This window comes from Myotis lucifugus, unplaced genomic scaffold, assembly GCF_000147115.1.
Source record: "Myotis lucifugus unplaced genomic scaffold, Myoluc2.0 scaffold_89, whole genome shotgun sequence".
Taxonomy (NCBI): domain Eukaryota; kingdom Metazoa; phylum Chordata; class Mammalia; order Chiroptera; family Vespertilionidae; genus Myotis; species Myotis lucifugus.
The window spans coordinates 487259-509851 of NW_005871137.1; the positions used below are offsets into that span (position 1 = coordinate 487259).

Consider the following 22593-nt stretch of genomic DNA (forward strand, 5'->3'; position numbering starts at 1 on the left):
ACAGGGCTGCTCACATTGGGAAAGGGCTGCAGGGAAAACTTTTTCCCCAAGTGTCAGACCTCTGATAAGACCTTAGGCAGACTTCTCACTGAGGCAGGTAGTTCGGGGTGAGAGCAAGTTTGAACCCTGAGAACATTCCTTTCCACATCACCTGCGTCTGACAACCCTGATCAAAAGCAAGTAGTCTTTGTGTCAAGAAGTGGCATGTGTCAGGGAATTTGATGGTGCCACTATATTTAAATTGTTTTTCTTATTTAAATGTTAGGTCCCTAAAACAGGCTCCCCACTAACCCAGAGTGGAAACTAATTTATAATTTGGCTTAGTCTGATTTTTGGGTGTGTCACTGATAACCCGAATCAGTCAGTCCACAGGAGCTAAGTACCCGCTATGCCCCTAACGTTGTGCTAGGCAAAAATGTTCATTTTCAATGAGTCAATTAGCTAGATGGAAAGGGTAGCAGGAGGGAGGTGGGGAAATTTCCTTCTCTTATTACACATAATATGAGAACGCTAGGTTTAGCAATTTGGTGATTCAATTGAGACTGCTGAGTACCCAAAGTTCTTTAACCCCTTGCTAGCCACTAATAGAAAGATGCCCGGGGTTGAGTTTATGATCCCTCTTCTTTAGGTCTTGGAGTTGTCATGTAGATTTAAAAAATCTTAGATTTGATCTATCTAGAATGATTATTTTTTATTTAGAAGGTAGGATGAGGGTGGACCAGATGAAATCTTGAGGTTCCGATCAATGCTATGACTAATCTGCTAACTAAAAGCAAGAGTCATATTTTTAAATATAAACCCTGGTTATGGTTATAGATAACATAGATATGACCTACCTAAGTAATTTACAACTTGAAAGAAGGATAAAAAAGCCAATGAGATGCAAATAATAAAAACAGATTAAGAAAATGAGAGTAACAATGTAAGGGAAAGATTGAGAATGCTTGGGAATATCGTTTCCTGCTCTCTTCCACCAGAAGTTTGCCTACTACACAGCTTAATGGTCCCCACTCTTGTTATTGATACTTCCCAGGACAAAATCAGGCTGAAATAAACCATGCACATTGTTGTAGCTCTTCCACAGTCAGTCTTTATAAGTTGAAAATAAATACTTTGCAGCAACTCAAGACAATCTTTTTGTGTCTGAGCCTTCCTATTGCTACTACAGGATGATATAAATGATTTGAGGTCCAGAACTGACGCAAAAGAAAGATGTAATTAATTTACATCAACTTGGTGGGAAGAAACCAGCGCTCCATTACATTAACTTTACTGACCAGCAGCCAAACTCTGCCCTAATACTGAGTGTTCCAGAAAATGTGTCAGAATGTTGGCATCCGGTACTAGGTAATTCCAGTTCCTTACAGGGCTGTGGGCTTCTCTCCTAACAAATGCCTTTATGAGGATTTCTTTCGTGCATTAATTCCTTCTATGATTTTTTTCTCCTTCCAGTTTTTCTCCTCTATTTAATTTGTATTTGTTTAAACTCAGTATGCATTGATCTCCTGACAATTTATGTTAGGTTGACAGCGAAACATCATGGGTAAGCTTGGAGCATGAATGTTTATGTGTAGGGACCCAGGACCAACACTTGAGAAAAGGCTAATTAACATTTGTTAATTCCTCAACAAATAAACAAAACATGCACAGAAACTCATTTTGATCACTTAGAAAAACACCTAAAAATCTAGATGCTTGCCCTACCCGGTTTGGCTCAGTGGATAAAGTGTCAGCCGGCGGACCGAAGGGTCCCAGGTTCGGTTCCAGTCAAGGGCACATGCCCAGGTTGTGGGCTCGATCCCCGGTAGGGGGCATGCAGAAGGCAGCCAATCAATGGTTCTCTCTCATCATTGATGTTTCTATCTCTCTCTCCCTCGCCCTTCCTCTCTGAAATCAATAAAAATACATTTTAAAAAATCTAGATGCCACCTTTTGTCAGCATTTCCTCAATTGACAATGGTTGATTGTATTTTGGAATTTTATGTGTATATGATCTTCTTCCAAAACATAAAGTGAAGGTGATGTTCTTTATGCCATTTAGACCATTCCAAGGTTCCCTTTTCTTCCTTGGCTGGAAATCTCACTGCACTCTTCCAAAACTATTACAAAAATGAATCATAAACAGAATTGAGGTTTTGAGTGTTTGGCTTTACCTGGGTTATATTTCTGCATATGAATCGGTTCTTTAGAGAATACTTTAACCTGCTTTTAAAAAGTAACATTTTAAAGTAACTATTACTATAAAAGCAGTCATTTCATCAGCATCTCCAAAAATGATTAAGTATTTGGGTTTTGCATGCCGTTCTCTGGGTGTTGTTTTTCTTTGGATTTCAGTGTGATTAATCTCTATGGTTAATCTCTCAGAGTCTATTTTTAATTGCTATGGTTAATCTCTCAGAGTCTATTTTTAATACAGATAAGATATGAAGTTCTTTTTGGGAAGCTTTGGAGTTTTGCCACATTACATTGACTCTTGCCACAGTGTGTTATTATCAGAGCTTTTTTAAATCTTTTAAACAGAATGCCTGGGCCTCCCTTTGCCAGCTCTCCTTTGCTACCACTAAGGAATGGAAATTACTGCCTTTACCTTCTTTGAGCTGAGCCAAAGAAGGTGATAAAAATGTGACTTAGAACATTTACAGATGTGTCTTAAGGACCTTTTGGTAATGGTGTGTTTGTTGTATTTTTCAGCTTGCTTTGACGAGATCAAGTTCTTTAGGTGATTTTGCCTGGTCTCAAAGGTAAAGAGATTTATTTGTTTTTTTGGTCTCTCATCAACATATTTAGGAACACAGCTCTCCAGACTTATTTACACACACACACACACACACACACACACACACACACACACACTTACAATACTACAATTTACATAAATGTCAGCTACTTTAAATTGTGGCTGTTTTTCATTGTCAATTAGTATGTGACAAATATGATACTTTGATCTTTATGCATCATTTTTTAAAACATTTTTTAATATTTTATTACAGAAAGCTTGTTACTGTGGAGAAGCAGGATAATGGAACATTTGGATTTGAAATTCAGGTGGGTAGTTTTCAAACTTTTCATAAAGATAGTGGCACTAGTAGTGTCATGATATTTGCAAAGTAAGAATGAAGTAGAGAATGATGGAGACTCTGATTTTTATTCAATGTGTGGTTATCTTGGTAGTTCTTTACTGTCTTTGGGACGATCTAGGAAAGAAAACATTGAAACACATAAAATAAAACCCCTGAGACTTGCTCAACTCTTTGTTCTTAGTTGCTTCAGTCTCCATGAAAGTCTGAGACTGATCAGAAATGCTTGATGTCATCCAGGTCTTTTTATTTTATCTTTATTGTTGAAAGTATTACATATGTTCCATGGCAGGTCTTAAAGAAGAGAGTGAAATACTCTTCATAGATGTGTATTTTGAATATTTGCCTGTCTGCTGTGTTTGCCTAATGATTTTTATACTACATGTCAGATTTTAAATATATACTTTGATATTTAAGAAATCCTTGAAAACATATATACTTGTATATATGGACTGCATTCATGTATAATTCCTACTACATTTTGGAAAAAAATTATTTTATGACAAATTTGCCCTTTTATATTAATGATGACACTTTATAATTATTTGAAACACTTAAAAACATTGCTCTATTTGTGTAGTGCTTCGTAATCTGGGAAATTTTTTTAAAACAGTCTATAGGTTTCCATGTAATAGCCAAAGAATTTCAGTTCGTATTTGTTGTCTGCTTTTAAATGGCCATATTTGTAAAGGTGATGAGTTAGGGCAAATGAAGTCTAATGCAATTAAGTACAGTAGTAGCTTAAGTATTAACTGTGTGTTTTTTCCATTACACTTTTGTGGTTCTTTTAGATGTATTTTGCACAATCACATTCTTATACTGCACATCATCTTTTAGGTTTTAGCTTTGGTGCTGCTTTCAGAAAACGTTGGTGACTTTCCACAATTGGAAAGTCAGCGTGTATTTTAAGATAAGGAACAGGAAGCTGCTAAGTAAAGCATGCTTTATGAATAAAGAAACAAAATGGAACTCTATCTTCAATGAACATTGAGAGACTGTAGGAGAACAGAAGATACCTTCTGTTTTCTGACCTCTTCTATTTTAAAATTTGGGGAAATCTATAATTCTTTCATCAGTACTATGCTTCTAAAAGCAGTACTGTGCTTTCTCCCCATTCACACAAAACAACCCCTGATCTGTTGCAGAGACTGTACGTTTTGTGATTGCTTATTTTTAAATGAGAATTATGCACAAGGATGTGCAGCCATTGCTACTGAAAGCAGGATCAGTGGCTGCTCACGTACTCTTATTTAAAGTGACAAATAGGAATTTTTTCTTATGCTTCTATGACATGTCACTGCCCCCATGTGTCTCCCCCATACCATAAACACACATTCCATGTGGAGCAAGGGTCACTAATAGACCACAGCCTACAGCACCATGAACCTTTGTAGCTCAACATGAGCTAATGGCTTCACTTCTGAACCGAAGCACCTATGTGTTATCTCCGTACTGCAGGAACTCACTCCTCTGGACATTCTTTTTGGGTGTATGCTTTCCATTACCAGCTCCATGCGGTGTCTCTTCTCTAGTACTTACAACATTTGCATATTCATTGAATAGAGGAAATGCTGTGGGAACTTTCTGAAGACCAGACAGAACCTCATGTGCTCATAATGCTAACACCTATGTGGGTCCTGGTCTACCAAGGGAAGGGGTGGTTAGAAGAGAACAACTTCACTGTCCTCTCTGGTTTTCCATGGGTTGCTACTCATATGCTGCTAGTGAGAATCATAGAGTATGATAGAAGCACAGACTTTAGATTCAGGTACACCTGCCTTATGGGGGTTTTAGGAATTTCAAATGAAATAACCCATACAAAATACTTAGTAATGTGTCTGTACCAGTAGAAGATCAGAAAATGACAAGTGTTAGAATGAAGGTCATTGGGTATGAGAAAGGGCAATGTGACTTTTGTGTCTCTAAGGATTGGTTTTGTTATTAAATGTGAAAGCAGAAGACAGAGAGAGAGAGAGCCTATAACTTTGGGGCCTCTGCCTTTTCTTTCCTATCTCTAACCCACAAATTTTATAGCAGTTGGCAAACATTTCTCCTTCACTGCACTCACTTTCATCCCTGGACCTGGAGGGCACATTTTCACTGCTAATAGAGTTGGTATAACAGTGGTTTCCAAATGGAGTGTCTGTTATAGCTATAGTTCTTGTACCAGAAAGGTCTGGGCTAGAAAGATCTGGCTGTGGCAAGACTTCCTGGCAGAAAAACTGTTAAAGGGTCTCTTACAGAGATGGGAAGTATATTATGTGACCTCTAAAAGTCCCTTTTACCTTAAGATATGGGGATTCTAAATGCCTTCTTGAGTGACTAGAACCTTACATTTTAACAGAGTCAAATTTCTAGAAGTTGCTTGCACATGACTACCTTCTGGTTCTAGAGCTCGTAAGTCTGTAAGATAAGAAGGAATGAGCCGTGGCCAGTGTGACTCAGTTGGTTAAGCATAGTCACTGGTTTGATTCCCAGTCAGGGCACATACCCAAATTGCAGGTTTGATGCCAGGTAGGGGTGCATATGGGAGACAAACAATTGATGTTTCTCTCTCACATCAGTGTTTCTCACTCTCTCCCTCCCTCTTCATTCCTCTCTTTTTAAAATCAATAAAAATAACAACATATTTTTTTTTAAATGAGAAGGGTCCAGCTAGTGTGGCTCAGTGGTTGAGTGTCAACCCATGAACCAAGAGGTCACTGGTTTGATTCCCACTCAGGGCACATGCCTGAGTTGCAGGCTCGATCCCCAGTAGGGGGCATGCAGGAAATAGTCAATTGATGTTTCCATCACTCTATCCTTTTCCCTTCCTCTCTCCTTAAAAAAGTCAATAAAAACATATTAAAATATAAGAAGGGATGCTCATCAGACATTAATTCCTTCATTAAGAGGCAGTTCTGGAATGTGGTTTAATTTTAGGAATCAGAATGGTGATTTTGAGTCTAAATGGAACTAGAACCCATAACTTACCTGTGCTGGGCTATAAGTCATCTAGCAAACACGTATGCAGTGCTCTTGGTATAATTTAAAAAACAAAAACAACCTGCTCTTGCCAAATTGAGGCAAGATGTGAAGCATAACGTTTTCTGATTTGGTTGGGTGACTAATGAACCAGTGATTATTCAAGACAGGTGTACCAGCAAGTGATCAGAAATGAAGGTGGCTGAGTCAATTATAGTACTTTTGAATGAATGCAGGGCAGATTGTCATTATTTGCAGAACCTTAATGTAAAAGAATTATTGTTGGCATGTCTCCATTGCTGGACGTGGACTATTTTGTCGTCTCCTGTAGCGAGTATTTTAGCATGGGAGATCCTCAGGGGCATCTTTCTCTTTGCTATTGGCCACCATTTTTTTTTATCCCATTTGGGAAATGAGAAACTTAATTTTCCTCAAGAAATATGCCATAATGAGAGCATCAGGTGGTCTCTTAGGCCTGAACAGATAAAAGCTTGAGCCAGTATTATCCCACTTTTTTTCTCTAGGCATATTTTTTTTAATGAATGGGCCAAAGAGCCGCATGTGTCGAGCCGCAGTTTGCCGACCACCCGTGGCTCAACCACCACTCGTAAGCCATGTGCTGCTCTTTGGCCCCTTGAGTGTGGCTGTTCCACAAAATACCACGTGCGGGCGCACACATACAGTGCGATTGAAACTTCGTGGCCCATGCGCAGAAGTCGGTTTTCGGCCTGGGAGAGTCTATTTTGAAGAAGTGGTGTTAGAAGTGGGGGTACGTTCGCTGAGGTCAACCCCTCAGATTGAGGACGTTTTTAGCAAAGGCCAGTTTAGGAGTACCCTAATTAAGTTAATAACAATGTACCTACCTATATAGTTTAAGTTTAAAAAATTTGGCTCTCAAAAGAAATTTCAATCGTTGTACTGTTGATATTTGGCTCTGTTGACTAATAAATTTGCAGACCACTGGTCTATTTGATTCAGTTTATATTCAGGAAAGCCTTTCCAAATTGTTCTTTGCATCTACCATTATACCACTTACACAACTGACACCATTTTATTTTTTGACAGATAGATTTTGAGTTTTTGGAATAGTAATTACGTCTCCCTTGAATTTTTGCAGACTTACAGGCTCCAGAACCAGAACACCTGCACCACAGAGCTGTGCACTCTGATCTGCAAAATCCAGGAGGACAGCCCAGCGCACTGTGCTGGCCTGCAAGCCGGTAACTTACAGCTTTGCTCATGTTAAGAATTATTTAAATAGCAAGAAGGGAAAACTTTTTGATAGTGAAGGTCAGGACAGTATTGTTGCTTTGGATTTTCTTAGTGCCTTTATGTTACTAAGGTTTGAGGCTTGCTTGTTTTTCTTCGTTTGCATGTCAGGAAGGATTATTTAACGAACCGCATTAACACTCACTTTTTTTCTTGGCATCTCCCAGGTGATATCCTTGCAAATATCAATGGTGTGGGCACAGAAGGCTTTACCCACAAGCAAGTTGTTGACCTGATCAGATCGTCAGGAAACCTGCTCACGTAACTATCCATCTGCTTCCCGTGGGGCTTCAGAAATGTTACAGTCTCTCATAATGCCTGTTGAGTGAATGAATAGACTTATTGTTCAGGTTCCTAAGAAGGGAGGCAGTGCACCATAGCTTTGGAACTGGATACAGACGTTTTTATCAGTTCCTTTTGTTTCTCAAGGTTTCCTCAAACTTGAACATGTTGTCAACATCTGAAGCCAGAGGACATCGATAGCCCAAACATCCAAGTGGGAGGGAGAGTATTTTAAAAAATAACATTAAATTCAATTAAACTGGCACTCCTTTTCTTTGGATAGACAAAAAATGATCCAATTTCCATGGCTGATATAAACTTGTGGTTAGAACAAACAAAAGGTCAGAATGGTTGAGTTTTTCATCTTATACCACAAGCCAATAGTGTTCCATTTGGAAGGAAGAACCAAGTCTGACAGCTCTCCCCACCCTGCACACACACACACACACAGGCGTGCGCACTCACCCCTGCTACTATTTCAGACTTAATAATGGGACACTGGTCTCCCCTATTGGAGATTTATTTTTTCAACTATACCATCCCTAGTACCTAATAAAACTTTAGTATTTAGTTAAAAGATGGATTTCACTCGTTTGTTAAAATGGTATTTCTTGAGCAAATATTATATTTCCAGCACTGTGATAGGCTCAGGGGAGATGGAAGGAGATGGATAAGAAAAACCTGCAAAAATAAATAATGTTGATATTGCAATTATCCATAATTGCTATGAAGCAAGTACAATAAGATATGGGTTAGAACATTGAGTAAGAGGGCTGTTACTTTAGCCTAGGTGTTTAAAATGGCCCTCTCTGAAGAGGTGGACTTTGAGCTGAGACCTAAATGAAGAGAAGGATGATTATATGAATTCTTCATGAGAGAGCATTTAAGGTAAAGAGAGAGGTCTCTAAGTTGTCAAAATGGGCTTGGCACATCCAAGGAAGAGAAAGAAAGCCAGTGTAATTGGTGGTTGGTGAATTAGGGGGAATATAATAAGGGATGAAGGCAGGGAGTTGAGCCCTGGACAGTGTGCTCAGTGGTTAGATAGTTGGCTCATATATTGAACTTTCATGGATTCGATTCCTGGTCAAGGGTTGCAAGTTTGGTCCCTGGCCCCTGTTGGGGCTTGTGCCAGAGGCAACCAATGGATATGTCACTCTCACATCTCTCTCTCTCTCTCTCTCTCTCTCTTCATCTCCCTCTTCTCCTCCCTCCCTTCTACTCTCTCTAAAAATCAATGGGAAAAATTTCTTTGGGTGCAGATTAACAACAACAGCAAAGACAGGGAGTTGGCCTGGGAGCAGAGTATGGGTCTATCAACCAGGCTAGGTAGTTTAGGATTTATTCTGATTATGTAAGATCCTATATTTTCTCATTTCTTCTTCAGAGCCACCTCATGAGGTTAGTTTTATTCCTATTTATAGGTGAAGTGACTGAGACTGAAACGAGGTTTAGTTAAGATCAACCATCTAGTAAGTCACAGGGCTGGGATTTGACCACCTGCTCCGGATGCCAAGATCTCTTCTTTTCAGCCACAGCACAGCTGCTCATTGTAAGCTGCCAATAGAAAATCCACTGGCCACTCTTCAGTGATTGTGGTCTAAAACTTCAAAGGATGTTTTGGGTGTGTCTAGTAGTTTTGGAAGATGACTGCTGGTGATAGAGGACTGAGTCCAACTACCGGCATTTTCTCTTGGACTCTATATGGTTTCTGCCTTGCAGATTCAAGCTTCTCTTTACCTGAACTCATAGGATCCATAGAGTTGGACTCAGTCCTCTACAGCACCAGAAGATTGTTCTTAACTAAACCTCATGTAAGCGTCAGGAGATATCTAAGGAGTAATGGCTGGAGACAGTGGGAAAGTCAGAGATCAGGAAAATGTTAGTCTATACTAATACTGAAGAGAACAGCCAATCTAGACCTGAGGTTTTTCCCATAGACATCTGTTGCTTGGGCAGGTCAGATTGACATTAAAAATCCCAATGGAACAGATTCGCAGGGATCCTCACCATTGCTCACAATCAAGACTGCTCTAATGAGGAAGCAGATAATGTCTTGGCTTGCTATCATTTCATTATCTTGGGTATTATGCTATTAGAAATTGAGGAAAATTGATCTCCACATTTAATGCTGATATTACCACATTACCACATTACCATGCCTTGAAAAATTCTTGCATCTTTAGAGAGTTATAGAAGGAATTTGAACCAATACTTTAAAAATGTTTAGGTGTGTGACTCACACATGAAATTTATCTTATTCAGATTGATGGCTTAACAATGAAAATAAAGGCCTTAACTTGTGCCCACAAAACAAATCAAATCACTCAGGATAGAACAAGTCTTTTTATTTTTAGAAAGGTATAGGGAGAAAGAACACTATTAAGTAGATAATTCTAGGATTGAAGTGTGTGAGCTTAAAAGGTTTTGAGATGAGAGAGTCATATGAAGGTTATTAACTGATAGTAGTTCTGGTTTTCTTTGTTCTAGTTCCAAAGTGAAGACAATTTACAGATGTAAAAGCTCCGGACATGTTAGTGAGGAAAAGGTTTTTTCCCTTCGAGGAATAGCATGTTGATGCCACTGTTTGAAATTCTTATTGTTATTCTTATTGCTTGCTATTCTTATTGCTATATTCCTCATACTTAGCATGGTGTCCAAAGTCTGGTACATAGTAGATGTCCAATAAATATTCACCAAATGAATGAGGTGATTCAGCCAGACCCCACAAGAATAGATTCTAGTAGAGAACAACCACCATTGTCATACAGGGGCTTCTATAAAATGAGCTACAATTTACAAATTAACCAAATTCTTTCAGTCACCCTCTGCAGGGGAGTTGTTTTTTGTTTGTTTGTTTTCCCCATTTTCTTTCTCTGAATGTTGTTAGAAGATTTGAAGTAGGTCCAGATACTTATAGTGCCAGGAGAATCTTAACGTTTATGTTGCCTTTTAAGGAGCCTGAGTTTAAATTGTAGTACTTCATAAGGATGGTACTTGTTTGAATGAATCACTCATGCTCTTCTCCTCCCCTCCTTTTTTTTCTTAAAACAGGATAGAGACTCTTAATGGAACAGCAATTCTCAAGAAAGCCGAGCTTGAAGCAAAGCTGCAAGTTTTAAAGGTAATTTAATTTAATACAGTGAGGAACATTTTTCATCCTTGAATGTGTGAGTGGTAGGATGAAGATCTATTTGAGGAATTGAGATAGCCCTTGAGGATGAAATGTCATGATGAGTCTAAACTGCTGAGTTATCAAGAGACAGACAATTGGATTTGCAGGCATATTAAATTTCACAAACCAGCGCAAATCATTTCCTCCCTCTCTCTGTGTGTCTATGAGGCTCAGAAAGGCAACAGGAAGGCATATCAATTGAAGAACATTTCATTAATGCACCTTTCTCTCTTGATTTACATTTTGTGTGGGGTAGGTGAGGGGGAACAAAGAAGGAGGAGCTGGTCTCTGTCATTTTCCCAAGTGCTGTGTGTGTGTGTGTGTGTGTGTGTGTGTGTGCAGAGGGCCTGGAAGTTTTGCTTCCTATTGTCTTCCTCTGTGTCTTTCCATTCTGCCTCATTCTTACCACAAAAATAATCTCCCTGCACTCCTTTGGCTGTTCTTGAATCTGCTTTCACTGGCAAGCACACTATCAACTTTGAAGAGGAGAAAATAAAGCTTTGAGGAGAAGAGCATAGTGTAGGATGTTCAGTGAAAATTGAACATCCTGGTATGGCTCTTTGAAGGTCTTAAAGTCTTAGTAGACTGGCGGGGTTCTGCCAGGCCATGAAGTTCAGACCTCACTCATGTGCACCTGGGTCAGAGCCCTGCAAACCCCTGCCCGGTTCCAAGGATTCTGTATCCCGGGCCTGCAGCCCCTCTGAGCAAGGATCGCAGGATTTGTTGTAGACAGGCTGCTCACTTGGGTTTTGTATAGGGATAGCTGCCATTAATTAGTTTTCTTTATGAAGTATGTACTTCTAAATTATTGAACCCATTAATTATTATCAATTAGTATTAACTTCATTGAGGATGGAGTTACTATACAGTATTTATATTTTATCTTATATTCACTTCCCCCACATCTAATTAATCAATAAGACCTGTTTTCTTCTTTGCCAACATCTTGCTATTTTGCTTATTCCTGTTATTTTTTTAATCAATTTGTAAAATTCTTTGGAAGAAATTTCGTTTAGATTTTCATAGAAATTGAATTGCATTTATAGGATAAATAAAATCAATTGACATCTTTATAGTTTTTACTTTTCTTATTTCAAACACAGTTGAATAATTGGAGGTAAAGGGACAAAACTTTATCTACAAATAAAATTATAACTATACAGAAAAATCTAAGGAAATCCATAAACATTTTATTAAAATAAAGAGAGATCAGCAAGACTATTGTATTTAAAAACCAGTAACAATAAGTTAAAAATCTTTTAATATTAAAATATTATATTTATTAAGAAAGAAAAATTAGAAGGTACTTAAGAATAAATATAGCATATATATATAATTGCATGAATAAATTATAAAATGTTTTTGAAATAAATAAAAGATTCTATAAATCTTTGTTAGATTTATTATTTTATAATTTATGATTTTGTTTCTATAGTTTCTTTACTTAAAATTAATATTTTGATTGAGATTTAAGTATAGATATGTAAAATAACATTTTCTATGCTGTCGCTATATTCAAACACCTTGCTAAACTGTATAATTTCTAATAAATTATCTATAGATATTTGGAGGCTTGCTATAAAGATAATAACTATCTGTTAAGAATGACATTTAGTTCTTTTTCTTAGTAACTAGGGCCTGCAATATAATGGTGAATAGAAACTGTAATTGTAGGGATCCTTGTTTTGTTCTTGACTTTAAAAAGGGAATTTTTTGCCTCTTTCATGTTAGCAATGAGCTATCTCTATGAATATACTTTTCAGGTTAAAGAGGCTCCCTTCTATACCAAGTTTGCTGGTAGTTTTTATAGGGCTTGTATATTAAACTTTACCAAATATCTGTTTTTGCATGTGTTGAGATGGTCATCTCATTTTTTTATTTAAAAAAAAATCTGGTGAATATGGTGAATGACATTTAAAGGTTTTCTAATGTAAAGCCACCCTTGAATTTCTAAAACAAACCCAATCTGATCCATAATTTATAATCTTTTTTTATAAACTTATAGATTTGATTTGCTAACATTTTCTTAAGGATATTTGAAGGTAGCTTCACTTTCAGATAGAATGGCCTATATTTTTCCCCCTTAGTCTGTCTTTCTTTAGTTTTGGTATCACATTTACTGGCCTCCTAGTGTGAGCTAGGGAATATTTCCCTTTTTGTTCTCTGTAGAATATTTGTAACACTATCTGAACCATCAGGGCTGGAAGTTTTTTTTTTGGTGGAAATACTTTTAAATTGTTTCAGTTTCTTTATTAGTTATAAAGTTACCTAGGCTATCTGTTTTATGGGGTGTTGTGGTTTTTCTGGAGCCAACTTTGTCAAATTATCTTTTTGTTAATAAAGTCTTTAAATAATTGCATGAAGTTTTTAATAAAATTCTATTCTCGTTTTTTTTCTTTTCTATCACAACTGATTATGTCCCCATTTTTATTTGTACTACTTTCTATGCCTTCTCATCTTTTCATTTCTTGGTAATTCTCTCTAGAGGATTGTTGAGTCTTTTAAAAAACAGTATTTCAATTTGTGCCAATTTTTTATCTTTTGCTGATTGCTTTTCAGCTGTTCTTTTGTCTTTACCAATCTAAAGTTTCACCTCAATGCGATTGCATATGGATTCATTTCTAAATATATACTGCATAGAACTTAGAACTTCAGTGCCCTTTGCATCTAAACACTGGTGACTGTCTTTAGTTTTAGAAAACTATCAGCTTGATATCTTTGAATAAATAGTTGACCCTTGAACAACATGGATTTGAACTGCATGGATTCACTTACACATGGATTATTTTTCATTTTATAATCAGGCTATGTAAACTTATGGCATCAGTAAATACAGCACAGTACTTTAAATTTATTTTAGCTTCCTTATGATTTTCTTAACATTTTTTTCGAGTTTACTTTATTGTGAGAATACAGTATATGATATATATAACGTACAAAATAAGTGTTAATCGACTGTTTATATTATTGGAAAGGCTTCCAGTCAATAGTAGACGATCAGTAATTAAGTTTGAGGTGTCAAACTTTATATGGTTATATGCAGATGCTTTACTGTGTAAAGGTGGGGGGGGGGCTCCCACATTATTCAAGGGTCAACTTATCTTTTTATACCATCCCCAGAATTATCTTGTGGAGTTCCTTATTTTTGAGTCCCTTGATTTGCCTTCCAGGCTGCCTATCTGTCCTTTCATATTTTGTATTCCTTTATCTTTTTTTATGTTCTTTTTGAATTCCTTAGTAATAGCTTCAGTAATGGTGTCTGTGTTCAGTACAGAATGTGTTCTTTCTATTAAAAGTTAATTTTATTTTCAAATAGCTCTTTTTTTATGTAGATCAGTTCTTGTTCCTTTTTGTTTCAAATGTCTTCTTCTTATTAACATTGATATCATTCATCTCTCAGAAGATTATAAATATTCTCATTTTAAAGTCTTTTTGGACACTTTCTATTTTCATTTTACTTGGAGAGAATCCATATACTGATGACCAGTTTTGTTGTCCTTGTTACTAAACTTCAGCAGGTGTTTTGAAATTTAGATTGCCCACTTCCCTCGCATGGTGGCCTCTCCCTTCTGCTCAGTGTGATAGTTGGGCGATTGCCTCCATGATACATATCAACCCAGAGCCAGGTCTGGCAGCTAGGATGCCTTCCCTGGAGGGTCAGTGTGCTGCTTGGCTCGGGTCATGAGGCTGCGTTTATGTACTCCTGCCCCTCTGGGTGCAAGCTCTACCTGAGCCATCGCCACCATTAGACCCTTTCCCCAGCCTCCTTTGCATGGTGCTGGAGCTTCCGCCAAGGTTCTTTTCTCAAGCAGGAAACTCGTCTCTGTCCTGAGCCACATAAATGTATTTAAACTATATATCACCATAAGATCCACGTTCCTAGCGACCTCTTTCTGTTTCTTCAGGTCCAGCAGGACTTTGGGTTCATTCCTGCTTACTTCTTGCATGTCTGTTCCTTTTCTAATCTTGAAATGATAAAATTTCCAGTTCATCTCTTGAGCCAGAAGTTTCTTGGGTATGACCTATTACCAGGGTCAGGCTGTATTCCCCTTCACAGAATGACATTTAGTATGGAAGGGTGCATTCTGTTTCCTCAAAGAGTCTGTGTTTTCAGGGATTCCCTTCCTCATGACCTATGATTCACAGTTTAACATGAAAATAGTACATCCAATGGGCTAGCGGGGGGAATTACTTTTTAATCTAGTTCCGTCATTGACTGGGTTTGTAGACCTTGGGAAATATTTTGCTATATTGAACCTTTATTTTCTAATCTGGGACAGTTTTGGACAGTTAGGAAAATTAAATAGCAGGTTATCCACAAAAGTACTATAGAGTAGTAAAGTGCCATGGAAATAGTTAACTTACATGTGTGTCTCATGTAGACAGAAAACATTAGAAATAAGTCCAATCTAAAATATTTAATCTGTGATAGTTGAGCATTGTTTCACAGAGCCATTAGTTGACATGTCCATCCAACCAATGCTTATTGAGATGTTGTTATGCCAAGCACTGACCTGGGCATAGTGAGGGGATGTGGCCCAGTATAGTTAAATCTCCCATGTGCTTTGTCTTCTAATGGTGAAAGATTAAATTGGTGCAAATATACAACTGTGATTTAATAGCAGCCAGAAACAGACTCTGAGGAAAATAGAGAAGCTTAGATATGAACTAAAAACTCTTAGTCATTTTGACGTATCTGCTCTTTACACTGGTATTTCCTTGGTTTAAGTGATGACATACTTAGATGACTGGGCCAGATCAACAGATTAGATATTTAAAACCTTTATTTTTTAAAAAAATTCAGTATGTAGCAAGTCCTGACTTTGTATTTCTGGATAAGTAGGTGCAGAAATACAACTTCCTCTTCTCTCTATTTAGTTTTGACTATCAAGCCAGCTTCATGCTCCCCTACTAGACTCTATTCCTTTACAGGAGATAAGCCTCTTTAAGAAAGAAGAAAGGGGTTGGTATATAGGCCAGATCTTTTTAGTTCTACTATACTCTTTGGTTCCCTAATTCTGACCTCCATGTGACTGATGAAAGGTGTACACAGATAACAGCTGGGATTCAGGTAGCCCAGCCGTCTTATAGCCATATGGACTACATTATAATACAGAGAGAGCAAGAACTTGATGGGGTCAGGTGTTTTACGGCTTGAATTTATTACTTGCAATATTATATTTGCAGCCATAGGATTGCTGCTAAATGTTATCAGGGATTGGAAAATTCTGCCCAGTGATTGTTTAGTCTAGTGATGGCGAACCTATGACACGCGTGTCAGAGGTGACGAACTCATTTTTTTAAAATATATTTTATTGATTTACTTATAGAGAGGAAGGGAGAGGGATAGAAAGCTAGAAACATCGATGAGAGAGAAGCATCGATCAGCTGCCTCCTGCACACCCCCCACTGGGGTTGTGCCCGCAACCAAGGTACATGCCCTTGACCGGAATCAAACCCGGGACTCTTCAGTCCCCAGGCTGACGCTCTATCCAGTGAGCCAAACCGGCTAGGGCACAAACTCATTTTTTTGGTTGATTTTTCTTTGTTAAATGGCATTTAAATATATAAAATAAATATCAAAATATAAATCTTTGTTGTACTATGGTTGCAAATATCAAAAAATTTCTATATGTGACACGGCACCAGAGTTAAGTTAGGGTTTTCAAAAATGCTGACACGCCGAGCTCAAAAGGTTCACCATCACTGGTTTAGTCCCAGAATTCAGGAACCATCCATTTTCCCTTAAGCATTTAATGACATTCTTGTATTTTATTATTTTCTTTCCTTTAGGCCTTTCCCCTTCAAATGTACTTCTTTTTCTCTTCATTTTTAGACTTTATCTGACCTTCCCAGATTGCGTTAAGTGAAGGTTCCCTTTCCCACTAGGTGTCCAGAGGCAAAGCTGAGCTGTGTCTGCCTGCTGGGCTGGCTGTGGGGCCCTGAAATGGCAAAGGAAAGGGTGGGGTAGAGAACAAAGAGCAGGAGAGAGAATGAGCCTTTGATGGTGCCTTGCCAGATGCTTTTGGCCTGATTGGCTTTCAATTCCCATCCCCTCAGCCCAGTCGTGGGCTAGTCCAAGCCTCCCCTGCCACCTTGATCATCACATCAGCCACTCCATTCCCCCCTGGGCCACAGCTCTCAGGTGCTGGGCAGCAGGGGAAGGAAGCAGTTGAGAAGTCAGGGTGCTGTGCAATGTTTAAGTTTAGCCTCCCAAGGAAGCCTCTCAGAACAGGTAGACTTCCTCTTTTTGGTGTAGAAAATAAAAAAGCTGTCCAGCAGAAAAGACAGCTTTTTATTTTCTAAAAAGTTTTAGTGCTCCAGGCTTAAAGAATGGTGATGGTATTTATTGAACAATTACTACGATCTAGTCACTGTTCTAATCATTTTACATCTATTAACTCATTTAAGCTTCATGACAATCCTAGTGTTTAGGTTCTATTATTATCTTCATCCTGCATATGGGAGAAGACTAGAATGAAAGTCCCTGTCTAAACAGATACTAAATGGACACAAACCTAAGCAATCTGGTTCTATAATATTTATTTAAAATAAAAATATACAAATGTCATTGTTTCTATTGTATATTGTTTTTATTGTTTCTATTGTTTTCATTGTTCCTATTGAAATGATGTCATGGTTTCAACTTCTTGGTGCTACTCAATTATTTATTGAGAAAGTAGTTTTCCCAATATCTGCCTTTTACACAGAAAAACATCTTTCAAATGAGCAAGAGAGGTTGTTAGAGCCAGAAAGAAAAGAAAAAAAATTTAACGACAAATCTCAACACCCAGAAGTAAATTGCTATTTCACTGGGGTTTCCTAATATTGGCACTTTTTTTCTTTTTTCTCAGCAAACCTTGAAGAAGAAATGGGTGGAGTTCAGAACTCTGCAGTTACAGGAACAGCGCCTGCTTCATGGTAAATGTGATTTCCTGTTCAGAAACCACACTAACATTTCACCCTTTTAGTATTTCTGCCTCTAAGTTGCATTAAGATTATCATCATTATAAGAAAAAAATTGTGCAGCATGGATAATGAATACCAGTTTGTATTTCTTTGGAGTGACCTATGTATTTGGAGGAGGGATAAGTCAAGTCGCATCCCTCTTTCATACACATAACACATATGCACATCAAAGCATGCAGATATGCTCCTGCATGCACATGCTTGCAAGAGGCACCTGGAGATTTTAGAAGAGCAGTAGGAATGATGGCCTGATTTCAGCAGATGAGTGAAATTTCTGAGAACGTCCATGGCTCAGGGGCTGTGTGGTTCCCAGAAACTACTGAGGCTGGAATGATAGCACACTTTTTGTGTAGAGCTCCTAACACTTGTTCAAATTGTATAGGTTACATTAATGCAGAGATATTCTCCTTCATGACCTCCGAGACTGAAATGTGAATGATCATAATAATAGTAATGTCGTGGTTCTTGTCATTGTGTACCTTCTAAAGGAAAAGGATGAGTTTAAAATTTGTTGATTTGAGATTTGCTATGTGACTAGTGTGGCCTGAAGAAGAACTTGTATGTATAAATAATTCATTGAAACCACTAGCAGAGTGGGTGTGAAAGATAGGTTATATTTCCTTCAAATAATACTAAGTCTAAAGTCTCTATTTATAACCTAGATATCTGTCAAAAGTGATAACCTCTTTACAGAAAAAAGGTACATTTAATTTTTAATTAGGCACTTAACTTATGGCTTAGAAATTATGTTGAAGTTGTTGTTTTTTGATAAAAAGTTTGTATGAGTTACTTCCATTTTTATGTATTTAACCTAATATTTTTTAAAAATTCATAACAGATTTTTTTTTGGAGGGGGGTCTGAAGATTACTAGCAAGAAAGGTACAAAATTTAGCTACCTTTTGGGTTTCTGTAGACCTGAAGATTTGGGAAACCTTTGCCTTCACTTTTGGAGCATTCTGGAGTAGAGATGGGCTTTGTTCTGGGATTCTATAGCAATGGCCTTGTGGAGACAAGGTCCTTAGGTAAGAATGAAGGAGACTGAATCCTCATAAGGTCATTGTTGTACAAATTTTTTGAGAGTTGAACGAGTTCTTTTTTACTTTTTCTAGACCTAGAATAAATATTCAGGGCATGAAATTCTATAAAGCAATTGCTCTCTAATCAAAGCATTGCAAAATGAAATAAAGTAGGTTGTATTAGCAAAAAGAAAAGAATTATGATTAATCACTCACTGAGGGCTGGCCATACTTAACCTTACAGATCAAAAGGAAAAATAAACAGTCTCCTTTTATATTGTCAACAAAGGACAAAGGAGAGCAGCAGTAGAGATAACGCAAACTGAAACCATTTCTGAATGTCAATGTTCTATTGCTTTTCTTTTTCTAAAAATCTTTTAAAATATGTATTTTCATTCATTTCAGAGAGAAAGGGAGAGGGAGAGAGAGATAGAAACATCAATGATGAGAGAGAATCATTGATTGGCTGCCTCCTGCATGCCCCTCCACCCCCACTGAGGATTGGGCATGCAACCCAGGCATGTACCCTTGACCAGGAATTGAACCCTGACCTTCTGGTTCATAGGTTGATGCTCAACTACTGAGCCATGCCAGCTAGGCTCTCTTGTTTTTCTTGAAGTACTTACCATCTAATTACAGTTATCCCTTGGCATGCATGGGAGATCGTTTCTAGGACAAACCCTGTGGATACCAAAATTCAAGATGCCCAAGTGTATTCCATAAAATGCCATAGTATTTTCATACAACTTGTATTTACATGTAAGGCTACCAAATGGTATGCTATATTTCACTTCATTCATGTGGATTCAGTGTAGTGCTTGGTGCCATGGCAAATTCAAGTTTTGCTCTTTGAAAGTTTCTGGAATTATTATTATTTTTCTCAAATATTTTAGATCAGTGATTGGTTGAAACTAGGGGGCTGGTGTATGTCTTTCTCAGGCTGGTATTACAGATAATATGCTTTTTTTGCATTATACCAGCCAGTATAGAAGCAAGGGGGGTGGGACAGGATATTGGTATGTGATTAAAATTTGAGTTTGGGGACCCCAGATGTAGCTTATAAAAGATTGATGAAAAAATTCAGCTAAGCAGATAAAACTCAATTCCTTCAAATGAATTGTTACTTATTTGAGGACAGGGCTATTTTCTGGGTACAGTACCATTTCAGAGCATTTAAGTATTATAGCATTCTAATATGAAACTTGGAATATTGAGACTCGACAATATCCTTTTTGCCTTAAATACCTTTGACTTCTCTATAATATGCCTACAGGTGCAGGTTTTATAACTGTGTTTCCCCTACATGTCAAATAATGTTATTATAAGTTTATAATCACTAAAAAGGACAGTAGTTAAACATAAGAGGAACTAAATGGAGATAATCTATAAGACAGCATTTCTCCAAGTATATTCCTTAAAGCCCCATTTCTTTATCAAGAATTTTAATAAAAGATTGCAGGGTCACTTCAGTTTAAAAATAATCCTTTCAAAAATTCTCAAGTCATGCAGGCATGCTGTCAAATGAATAGTACTTGTTCTCATATGAAGAATCTGGTTTAAATGTATTTAATCTAGCCTTACCTTTTTCATGACCATGAACCCTTTTACATGGCAGGTAGGCCATGGGCAACTAGTTTGGGAAATCCTACTATAAGGTTTATCAAATTACCTTATAACCCGTCATTTATTCATGCAAGTCAAGACTCTGTGAAAAATATTATTTGCCCTTAGAAGAGAAATTTTGGTGTATTTACTTGTAGGGAGTGATGATGCTTAGATCCATTCCACAGTAGACTTTGTTTTCTGCATTCTAGGTGATGCAGCTAACTGCCCAAGTTTGGAAAACATGGACATAGATGAATCAATTTTGTTTGGAACCCTGCCGGGGGCAGGCTCAGCCCTCCCGGACCGGAATCGATTATCCAGTGAGAGCAGCTGTAAAAGCTGGCTGAGCTCCATGACAATGGACAGCGAGGACGGCTACCAGACATGTGTGTCTGAGGACTCGAGCAAGGGAGCCTTCAGCAGGCAGACAAGCACCGATGATGAGTGCTTTGTCCTCAAGGATGGGGACGATTTTCTGAAGAAGTCATCTTCCAGGAACCGGAGCATCAGTACTGCCAGCAGTGGGTCCATGTCTCCCATGTGGGAGAGCAACTTCTCAAGCATGTTTGGGACTCTGCCCCGAAAAAGCAGAAGGGGGAGCGTCCGGAAACAACTCTTGAAATTCATCCCTGGCCTTCACCGCCCTGTGGAAGAGGAAGAGAGTCGCTTCTGATGGGTTGCGATGCCCCTTCCTATGAGCTTATTTCATAAATACCTTCTGGACTTGTTTAGATAAACTCCACCCAGCTTAGTGGGAAAGTGCAAATGAATTGCAAAACTGACATCCCATTTTAGGCAATAGTGACCTTTATTTAAAGTTTTTCTATCGTGTTTTTTTTCTGCATCTTAATGTTTTAACTAGAACAGCTGAAGTTCTAAGCAGACAGCAAGGAAATAAAGTTGTAAGTTAGATAATATAACAAATTAACACAAATGCTTGCTCGTGCTAATGCTGCCTGTGAAGGCAAGAGTAATATTTATTTTGTAGATTATTCGTGTGAAAAATTGAGAACTTTGGAGTCCAGTGTAAATAAGAAAGTGACAATATAATTATTTGGAATACCTTCTGTAGGTAAATAAGTAGGTATCAAAACTTTATGTTAACTTAAGCTCAGTAACCCCTGGGGAGGCTTAAAAATAGGCAATTTTGAATGTTTCTATTGAAATCTCTGAAGGATTATAAACAAAGATGACCATCAGCCATTTTTCACATCTACAGTGACAGTAAAGCGGGAAATGTAAGATTTAATATGAGGGTTTAAGCTTCATGAGATCCATGGAAAGATATTGTCTAAGGTGGGTACTGAGGAAGATTATAGTAAGTTTGGTTGTTTTTTGTTTTTTTATAGGCAGCCTAAACAAAATGGGTGGCAATGTTATTCTTACTTGATTCATTTTTTATTCTATCTAAATATTGAACTGGCAAGATTTTATAGCTTTGTAATTTTTTTGAACAAATATAAAATGTGAAAAACTAGATTCAGGAAAAGGATTTTCCTCCTGTAGATTTTTTCCATATCACTCCTTACATTATGTTATATATTTTAAATAGTTATTGCCTCGGCACTCGTGAGCCTATTAGTCATGTTAGTATCATCTTATGTCTAGCCACTCAATCGCATTTTTTTTCAATGCCTATTGAAGTCCATAATTTTTCTGTTCTGGTGATACAGCTGCTCACTGCCTCTATTCTAGAGTAAATAACCCTGACAATATAATAAATAGCCCTTACTGATTTTAGTGTGTGTGTGTGTGTGTGTGTGTGTGTGTGTGTGTGTGTGTATGTGTGTTTGGGAGAAATAGAGTCATTTGATAGTTGACTTTAAGTGGAAAATGAAGAATGAATCATTTGAGAAAAAAATAGAGAAGAGGGTAAGAAAGCCTGTAGGTTAAGAACAAAATAATAAAATAAAAGTGATCTCTAATTGAGACCTGCTCTCTATTAATTCTTTGAACTCAGAAGCATCCAGTGGGCTCTACTTGAGAATCACTCATACGAAAAGCAGAGTGCAGCATGTTTCACAGAGACAATACCAATCCTGCCTACAGTTACAGACTGCCTAGTAGGTTAAAAATGGTTTCTGTGCGATCCCTGACATAACCCTGGAGATAGGTGTTAGGCACGCCCTCAGAAGCAGGAATTTGCAGACGTCCCCATAGGCAGTGGCAGGGCTGAAGTTGGAAGCCAGTTCTTCCTGTCTCTCGCCTATCATTACAGTCTCCCTAGATGTAGTTTAC

General features: G+C 37.7%; 1 protein-coding gene across 2 annotated transcripts in view; it reads left to right on the forward strand.

The window, feature by feature from the left end:
- CYTIP (cytohesin 1 interacting protein) overlaps positions 1-22178 on the forward strand; it is a 69020-nt gene extending 46842 nt beyond the window's left edge. For both annotated transcript variants that reach the window (XM_023756107.1, XM_006091249.3), the window contains exons 2-8: positions 2692-2741; positions 2991-3045; positions 7159-7261; positions 7478-7571; positions 10644-10713; positions 17619-17685; positions 20565-22178. In XM_023756107.1, the coding sequence (XP_023611875.1) occupies positions 2692-2741; positions 2991-3045; positions 7159-7261; positions 7478-7571; positions 10644-10713; positions 17619-17685; positions 20565-21028 (903 nt within the window). In that variant the 3' untranslated portion in view covers positions 21029-22178. The remainder of the gene's footprint in view (positions 1-2691; positions 2742-2990; positions 3046-7158; positions 7262-7477; positions 7572-10643; positions 10714-17618; positions 17686-20564) is intronic.
- The last annotated feature ends 415 nt before the right edge of the window (positions 22179-22593 follow it).